This window comes from Elaeis guineensis, chromosome 9, assembly GCF_000442705.2.
Source record: "Elaeis guineensis isolate ETL-2024a chromosome 9, EG11, whole genome shotgun sequence".
Taxonomy (NCBI): Eukaryota; Viridiplantae; Streptophyta; class Magnoliopsida; order Arecales; family Arecaceae; genus Elaeis; species Elaeis guineensis.
The window spans coordinates 5602731-5612730 of NC_026001.2; the positions used below are offsets into that span (position 1 = coordinate 5602731).

At 36.2% G+C, this 10000-nt stretch overlaps 1 protein-coding gene across 1 annotated transcript; it reads left to right on the plus strand.

The window, feature by feature from the left end:
* The first annotated feature begins 2070 nt into the window (after positions 1-2070).
* LOC140851689 (ubiquitin carboxyl-terminal hydrolase 27-like) lies at positions 2071-8983 on the plus strand. The gene is given in 12 exon segments (XM_073243739.1): positions 2071-2588; positions 4724-4847; positions 5314-5414; positions 5511-5735; positions 6093-6161; positions 6290-6421; positions 6558-6692; positions 6837-6899; positions 6976-7144; positions 7147-7358; positions 7938-8222; positions 8314-8983. Coding segments are annotated over 11 exon segments (1797 nt in total). The 5' UTR covers positions 2071-2297; the 3' UTR covers positions 8214-8222; positions 8314-8983.
* The last annotated feature ends 1017 nt before the right edge of the window (positions 8984-10000 follow it).

Below are 10000 nucleotides of genomic sequence, written 5' to 3' on the forward strand. Positions count from 1 at the left end.
TAGAATCTTTGCGGGTACCTGAGCGGCAAAGAGACATATGTCTTCCATATTTCCCTTATCCTTCTTGTTCTGTTTATATGCTCCCCAAGCCTCTCTATAATTTCAAACTAGCTGATAGGCATGTGCATTGCATTCATTTTTTTCCCATAAGATAATAAACATAACATAGTCATGGACCATCTATGTTGTTTTACTTATTTGTATTTTAGAGGTTATGCAAATGGAATGTACAAAATTTGAATAATTAAATCTGGATATAAAATAGAAGTAATATTTTTTGAAGACAAACGAGAAATTGATTGGGGTATTTGATTGCATTTTCCTTCCTCATATACTAAGATATTAAATCTTTTCTTCCTTTCTAAATTATTGTGATATTTAATTGTATTTTCTTTCCTAATATATTGAGACTTTTGATTGTATTTCCTTCCCTGGTGTATTGTGATATTCGGTTGCATTTTCCTTCCTAATTTCTAGTGATGTTTAATTGCATTTTCTTTATTTTTTTAAGTTAGACATTTGAGAATTTAGGTAAAGATTTTGTTTTCATCTGAAATTTATGACTATCTCTTTTTCTATGCTGTATAGTTTGATGTTTTGGAATAATTCTCCTATGGGTTCCATCTTTCTACCTTATGGATGAACATACCCTTATTTGAATTTTAAAATGTCTCCTATTTCCAATAAATAAAGAATATAAAGAGAACTCAATAAAAAAATTACCATATATTTGGGGAAAAAAATGCAATAAAATATCTCAGAATTATCAAAAACAAATATTTGATTAAATGCCATAATGCATTAGAGGAAGATGAAATTAGAATATCATCAGGTGGAATCAAATCTCATAGTGTATTAGGAAAAAAAAAATACAACTAAATATTCAAAGTCAATTATTTCTGTTTTGATTTGATTTGATTTTATTTTTTGTTCAGATTTAGTTATTCATTCTTAATATTCCATTTGCATATGATATAAATTTATCATTAATTCAAAAGTAAAAGAACTAAAACATTCAAAGATGGTGTATGATTATGCTGTATTTCTTTTCTATAAAATATGCATTGCAAGTGCTAGTTTGTGAGTAATATAGTATTGATTATAGACTAAACCATCTATTCATGCACCACTAACAAGCTATAAACCTGCTCATGCCCTGCATCCATACCATTAATGATGAGAAGGTCCGTTTGGTTGCAGCTTTATTAATGGCAGCAATATGGAAGTTTATATGAGGTTTCCTTTGAAGCAGTTACAGTAAAACATATTGTTGTTGATAAATTTGTTGTCTTGCAGGTTATGTTTATGCCACCCAGTTAGTTATACTTTGGAAGATATTAGGTACCATGTTTAAGTCAAGTATAAAAGGAGTTCTCTAGGGTTTTGACCATGACTTGATGGAGATGGAATAACCCTCTCAAAATTACAAGAAACAATAGTTGTACCTGCCAGTAGATGATGGAGATTGATTATTTTATATTTCTCTGTGTTGGGAAAGCCATTAGTTCATTTCAAGCAGCTGGATCTCCGTAGCAAGACATCTGAGCGTATCTCATTTAATTATGGTTATCCTAGAATCTAGAGTGAAATTTAAGGTTCCCATTACCTTTGAATTGAGAGGATGTGGCTGGAGAAAAAAGGGCTATCTAAATGTGTAAAAACATATGAGCATCTTTTGGTTAATAAGAAGATTTGATGGATGGCTTATGAGGAGTCTTAAAGTTGTGATACAGAAATTCAATGTGTGGAAAAGAGTGTTATGATCAGGTGGTGGAAAGTATAATGTAATTGTGGGATGGTGTTCAAGAGCTATATTTGAAAGAATGTAGCCTAACTAATGTGACCGAAAGAAGATATTAGATGACATTCATTAGTGGTTCCTGTATCTTTTCTAACTTGTTTATTTACTATGTGTCCCAAGATACCTCATTAAGCTTAGGTTTTTAGTTTTTGTGATTGCAACTCTGATATAGCTATGTATTGAAGGTTCTCTGTTTGATCTATATAATGCTTCTATCTCTCGTTCGGGGGGGGGGGGGTGTGAGTTGGAGAGATCTGTGTATAATGTTTAGTCTATCTCTTTCAAAAGATTAGAAAGTCTAGCAGTTTAGTTTTTGTAGACTCTTGGAATATAGATTGCATTGTCACTGTTTTTTATCTATGAGCACAGGAAATTCTCAAGTAAAAATTTTCCTCCTCCTTGATGATGCATGTCTCTGTGCAGGTCATCATAATATATATTGGTTCTTCGGGGACAGGCTTTACAACCTTGAGGTTATAAAGTGGTTTCTTATCCTATGAAATATAAAAGGGAAGTAAACATCAATCATCTTATCCTGAAACTCAAGCATGGTTTTGAGATGCTATCTGCCATCAATGGAAGTTCTCCATCTCGATATCATATTGTGGCTGGTATACTTGGGTTGGGAATAGGGGCGGCAGGTTTATATGTGGTCCTGCAAGATGGTAATGTGAATTATCTTTCTATTCCATGGGTATCTGAGCAAAGGGACTCATCCGAGATCACTTACTATGTGGCTGGTTTGCAGAATCTTGGAAACAATTGCTTCCTTAATGTGATATTACAGGTAAGATACATCTAAATATTACTCTTAACATGATGAATAATATAGTTACTCATGCTATATGTAATGCACCTGTCATCTTTTGCAGTAATAAGGATATGTCCTCAACATGTGGGAATACATCAAAGCAGAATGTACATATATACATATTGATGACCCATGTACAATATTCATTAATGAACTTTTTATTGACTCTTGCATTCATAACTCACTATTAACTATTGTAAATTGTGGAATATGTATGTTATCTAAAACTAATATCATTGCTCTGTCTTGGAGGTTGCAAATTTTTACCTCAAATATTGTGAGAAAATACAGTGGTGGGCTTTTTTGTGTATTTTAGTGAGGATTTTCTGTACCGTGCCAAACTAGTCGGTACATCCCATACCGTATTAAACCGATTGGGAACCGACACGGTTCGGTCGATTCAAACGGTATACCGACGGTACCAGAAGGGAAAGAGAGAAAAAGTGAGAAAGAGAGAGAGAGAGGAGGGAGAGGGAGGCGGGAGCTGTCGGAGGCCGGCGGTGGCCCACTACGGCCGTCGGAGGACTTCTGAGCTCCGTTATCGCCTGATAGGGCACTTGAAAGAGCGAGAAAGAGAGAGAGCTTGGCCGGAGGGGCGACGTATCGGACGGACGGCGCCTCCATCGCAAGGCTCGGTGGCCGGCGAGCCGATGCCGATGGCCTGAGAGTGGAGCCCCGACGAGCCGATGCCGATGGTTTGAGGGCGGTCAAGCGGACGGAGCCCCTCCACGGCTTCGTCCTATTCTTCTTTTTCGAAATTGGCGATGGTCTATTTTCATTTTTTTTTTTTGGGTTTTAAACTCATAAAGTCGGCAACCTAGTTGCCGATTTCAGGATTTTTTTTAAAAAAAAAATCGGCCGGCTTCACTTAAAACCTGATTTTGAAAAAAAATTTCGTGAAACAGGGGCGTCGCCCCTGTTTCATGCTCGCGGCGCCGCGCGCGTGGATTGCGCCCTTCGGCGGCCAGAAGGAAGCCATCCGGTGGCCCCGCCGGCTCCTTCCCCTCCTTTTTTCTTTCTTCCTTCCTTTCTCTCTCTCTATTTCTCTCTCTTTCGCTCTTTTTCTTCTCTTGGTTCGGCTTCAGGTTCCTTCATCGGTTCGCCTCGATTCGGTACAGTATGGAACTGTATCGTACCGTTGGCCAGCCAAAACGGCCGCCAGTACTGGTATGAAAAATCTTGATTTTAGTTATTGAATTTTTATGCAAACTCGAAATCTGTAGTAGAGTTAGCTTTCTGCAAGTCTATTTGGGTTTGAAGCAACTCAAGCTGGTGATGGTAACTCATATGTGCATGGTTTCAAATTGGTGGCACCCTAATAAATAAACCTAATAATAGTAGTATTAAAATATTATTTTTTCTGCTTACTAAACATGTATTGGTGTTTTTTTTTTTTTTTGAAAATTGAATTTGATTTTGAATAGATAGCTGATAATATTCCATCGTGTACCGTATTTCATTGATTCTTTTTTTGGCAATCATGCTGTACACATCCTTAAAAGGAAAAGCTTAGATAGGTCCATTCACGTGTCAACACCCTTCTGCCCTCTTCTTTTCTCTCTTAACCTTTTCACGAGCAACTCTATCTGTCTCTGCTAGATGCATGGATGCACCCTTGTGCTTCATGCTTTGCTACAATTATGGTTTATGACCATCATGTAACTGGACAGATGTAATGTATTTGAGGATAGGGATGACAAGCTCATCATTACCAAATTTCCCTCTATCACATGCATAGCACATACTTGTTAGCGCTATTTCATAGCAGAATTGACACCATGTAGATGTAATAATTTTTGGAAGGTTCTATGCTGTAAACCGAGTAATGTTTGCTAGAATGTTTGGATTAAATGTGCTTTTATAGGCTTGCATTGCTTCTTATAATCTTTTATCATCTGCATTTGTTATATTAAATATAGTGGGTTGATTTATCAATAAATTTTGATCGTCATGTGGCTAGTTATGCTGGACACTTGTTCTGCTGACATGCTATTTAGTGCAACTGCTTAGGTAGTTGCCATTAGCAAGCTAATAAGCTGAGTCCACTTTGTCTTCTTGATTTCACCAATACTGCTGTTGCTAACTCAAAGCCTGATTTTTTCCCTTGACAGGCACTTGCAAGTTGTAGCTGTTTCCTTCCCTTTCTCCAAAATATACTGGCTGTTGATGGTCCATGGATTGAGGAATTATCGGAAAGGATGCCTCTTACTGTTGCTTTGACTTCATTATTAAAAGGTAACTATGTTATTCGAAATAAGTAATAGTTCAAGATTTGTCATTTATCTGTCAGCAATTCGGTGTGAGAAAAACATGCAAGTGGAATACAAGATCAGCATAACCTTCTTTTGTTAATCAGATGAATATCTCATACTTTTCCTGCGTGATGCTTCTATGATATCAAGTGTCATAATATGTCTTCTAAATGGACATGTATAACTAATTGTTGCTTCAAATTTTATTCTGAATGCTTCTATTATTTCTTTGCAGATGTCTTATTTCTTAATTAGATTCCCACCTTTAATTCTTATTTCATGCTTTTTTTTTTTGTTCTGGAACTCTGTTTCTGTTGTCTTATGTTTCATATGATGCCATTCGTCAGATCTTTAGGTAAGCTTGTTGCTTTGCAATTTATTCTGGAATCTACTTCTCTCTCTCTCTCTCTGTGTTTTTCTTCCTTGAGCTTAGTATATATATTTTGCAGAGCTATGCATTGTTCAAGAAGAAAGAACTGTACTTAATCCACGAAAAGTGATGGTTGCATTGAGCTTATATGTTAGCAGCTTCAGTTTAAGAAGACAGCAGGTCTGGTTTGAGAGCTTTTTCTCGCTTCAGCAGTTGATAAATCTTGCTCATGACATTGTTTTTACTCCCTAAATTGCTTTGATTTTCTGTTCATAGGATGCTGCAGAAGCATTAATTCATCTTTTGTCTTCTTTAGAAGAGGAAATTTCGCAGTCTTATGTGCCACATGGCAGTAGTATAGCCGGCATTACTGCTTTTCCTTCTAGGATTTGTGTGCCGTCGAGAGGACAGACAGAGTGTAAGCGATGGAGAAAACATTTTTTTGGGCCTTTTGATGGAACTATTGGGAGCATGTTGACTTGTAGAAGTTGTTCTTCTATGGTAATGACCTTTCCAAGTATATTTTGATTGGTGATTGTTGAGCATAATCATGTAAATAGACAATTTACTTCTTTCTAATGGCAAATAGAGAATTTTTATAATACTTCATTTTTTGCTTGGCTGGCCTTTTGACTCTTTACTGTCCTTTGACATTGCCTTCCTTTTGAGGTGTGGAACTTCTTGCTTTTGATCATGGTTGAGATAGATTCTTTTTTTTCCCCCAGTAGGAAAGGGCAATGGTGTTTGATTTTTTTTCAGTGGGGCTGATGCTTGACATGTGATTGATGTTGATTGCTTTATTTATGGGCTTTAGCAGTGTTATGTTTTTCTTCTTTCTCATATTTTGTATATGCACAGCTTTCAATGGATTTTGAGCATTTTTGCTGCTTGCCTCTCTCACCTGTGCTGGATGGAAGGGCAGATATCGTATGTCTACTGAAGGCCTCCTTATTTTCTTGGTTCTGTATGTTTTGGTCCTGATCCCCGCTATTTTTTTATGTTCTATGTAATATTTATTTATAATGATTTTCTTTTCATTTCTGTATTGATCCTAGATTGAGGGATGCACTCTGGTAGATTGCCTTAAACATTTTACTGCAGTAGAACATCTAGAGAATTATCATTGCGGTAGCTGTTGGCACATTGCTGCTTTGAAATATTTGTCTCTCAAAGCAGAAAAGAATGAGGTATTTTTTTGGGTGATAATCAATTTTCCATATTTGACCTTGATGACTCAAGCATTGAAATTCTCAATGCTTTTCTAAAATCACGTAAAATATGAAATACCTTGTCTGACATCTTTGAGTTATGATTATCTTTCAGGCAAAAATAAATATGCTTAGCAAGTGCATCAAGTTTGATTCTTGTGATTGCAGAAATCTTTTTCTTCAGGAAGAAATAAGTTGGACTGGGTTTTCACATGCTTTAAAGCAATTGAGCATTGCCTGCTGTCCTAAGGTATGATGCATATTGGTCTTTTTTCAAAAAAAAAAAAAAAAAAAAAACTAACTTCGAGACTAGCGTATTTTCTTTGACTAGTTGTATGAAGATACTCAACACTGAAAGTTGACATGATTCTCGCGTATTGTTGTACTGTTTCAGATTTTGTGCATTCACCTACAACGTGCTTCAATGAATAGACATGGTGAATTAATTAAGCTTCAGGTACCCTTCATTTTTCACTCCTCTGCTGAGACCTTTCTTGGCGCATCCTGTAAAATTAACAACTTTTTGGTTGTAGGGACATATTTCTTTTCCATTATTGCTTGACCTCTTTCCATTCATGGAAGCTACAAGAACTGTGGAACAACAAACTTCAATGGAAAATATGCGAAAACAGAGGAAGGGGCTGGAGCAACCATTGGTTCCTCAACTAAGCCACTTAGATATGCATCAGGAAATGCGAATGCTACCCACATATTTGGGATTGTGGGAGAAAATATTTCATCGGAAACCTTGTCAAGAAACAAGGTGGGAAAGTCTGTTTATGAATCATTCAGAAGTCCTTCTGGAATTGCTACCCCAGATAACAGCAACTATATAGTTCTTGAAAGCATGATTGCTGCTTCTGATGTCAATTGCTCTCAACCTTTTTCTAGTTGTGAACCAGGACCCAATAAAGAGGTCGGTGAATTATCCTGCTTTTTCTTTGGAAAAAACAATCTTCTGGCTTTTCAGGCTTTATGTGTAGTGGATTTGATTCTTTACTGGAACATTAGTGCAGAAATCGCATGTCTATCCTCTTGCATATTAATGATGTTATTATTGCTGTTAGTCATACTCTGTGTGTGTCTGTGTGCGCACGCGCGTGTATGCGCATGAATGCGCAGTGTGTGTACGTGTGCGTCTATGTGTGAGGGAGCATCATATTCTTGGACTATTTGTTTTGATTCTTGTTCGCAATGCATTTGTAATTAGGTAAGCTTTGAGAAACTACAGTGACATCATGTTATTCAGATGGTAAACAGGCTATTCTACTGGAATATAGAAAAAAATTGTCATGCTTTTTGCAAGCGACGCCATGCATTTAGACTGTCAACTTTTCTACATGGACCAAGATTTCCTTTCTCTTATACCTTTTTCCTTCCATGTCTCTAGACGGAAGAGAGTCTAAATTTCAAACTTTCTACGTGATTAACCTTGCTTGGTTTTATTAGCTGTCGGGTATCATCTAGCTCTGACCTTTACAAACTTACCTTTCAGGTCACTGATATTGGTGAGGTATGCTCCACAAAGAGTTCCCTATACTGCCTCTCTTCTGTTGTTGAGCATTATGGAAGAACTGGAAGTGGGCATTATGCAATTTATAGAAGAGTGGCATCTGAGGCAGAAAGTGGTAATTCTATGAGATCAATAGGAACTGGGGACCGGCAGTGGCTTTATATCTCAGACCATGAAGCATCGAGTGTCACAGAAGAAGCTGTTTTTGCTGCAGAAGCCAGCCTACTTTTCTATGAGAAAATTGAATCATGCTTATAGGTTGCTTTTGTAGGTTCATCATACAACTTCATCACCTAAGATTTGGATTCATGGTGTAGATAACAAACAATGGTATCTGGGTGTGGCTAACATTCCTCAGTTCTTGTAGGTGTTTATCTTTCAGATACTTCAGCAGCATTAACATTGGCAAAAACAGAAAGTGCTCAATTATCATTCAGGCCATAACTACCAGGTATGAACTTCGAAGAGACCAAAGATGAGACGATAAAGCGGTCAGGACTGGTATAAAATCCCCATATATCCATGATTGTTACAAAGTAATAGGATCACCATGAAGTTTTAAAGAATTGGAATTATCTAGGTCGATTTGCTAACAATTTAATTTGCAAGTAAATGACCCAGTATGCAAGGTTATAAGTGCGTGCTCCTTTGTTGGGTCAATTTAAAGATGTTTATTTGGGTCTGTTGACTTGGAAACATGAGCGAACCATGAATTTGTTTCCTGAGTTCACTAATATTTTTGATGACTAATCCCCCTGAAACGTTAATGATGCTGGTGATAGACCCACATGAGGCAGACCAGGAATAATATTTGGTGGATTGTTGTTTGCTGATTGCAAACTTGTATGCAGGGTTATCTGCTAGGATGCAGGGTGCTGAGACTTTTATTGGTAATGAAGAGAGTATTGCTGTGTCATTGTCTTCTATGGTTCGGTGGTGTTCAAGGAGTCGTATTATGTAAATTGCAAGCAAATTTTCGATCAAGTGTGCCCATCAATCCAAATGAGAAGATGGTGGCAATTTATCCAGTTTGTTATTTTCTGGTAAATATTATCTCCTGAGTTCATTTTTTTTCGCTATCAGGGTACCCTGAAAAAAATATTTTTGTGGGCATAACCTTGGAAGTCAAGATTATAAACCATCATCTTACAACCAAAACTAGCATCCTCCATGCATGCTCCTTTTGAATAACATGTTTACTGTAGGCATCCAAAATTCCCCACGCTCCCTCTAGAAAAAAGAGTAATTCTTTGTGCACCGCATGCGGTGCAGTAAAATGTACCATCCTATTTATTAGATCTGTTTTTCAATATACATTTAATGTCTGCAGTTTTATTTTTTGATTTGAAATTTTGAATGATGAAAATATTCTTTCTATTTTTAAAAAAATCATAGCATTTTATAGGTATATTAAGATGTCCTGCAGTTAAATTATGATTTTCTGTTGTGCAAGAAGTTATAATTTTTTTCAAAAAATTATAAAGAGAGAAGAATATTTTTATCTTTGAAAATTTATGAAATTTTAAATAATAAAAATGTCTCTTTTTTTATAACATCTTGTAATCAAGTTATGACTTACTGTTGTGCAGGAAGTCATAATTTGATCATAATATATCATAGGATGTTAAAATTTTTTTAAAAGAGGAGGGATATTTTTATTATTTAATTTTTTTAAAAAAATAGAATCGTAAATATTAAATACGCATTAGAAGTGGTAGTTATGTGGCTCAATAAGATGGGGCGGTGTATTTTTATTGCATGCATGCAGTGCACAAAGACTTTCTCCTCGGAAAAAAAAAAAAAAAAAAAAAAAGGAAGAAAGAGTTATGGGCTATTAGGTGTAAGTCCAATTAATCAAGGCTGTTCCAATTCCATTATCAAATACTAGGTCAAGATTTTGGACTTTGGGGTGGCGGTAGGTTGGAATGGGTTATATTCAGATCTATTTAAGTCAAATTCTGGTGAACAAATCTCTCAATCCATAACAAATCCATTTACAATCACACAAAATGTAAACCTTTATCCAGTTTCACAAATTGCATATC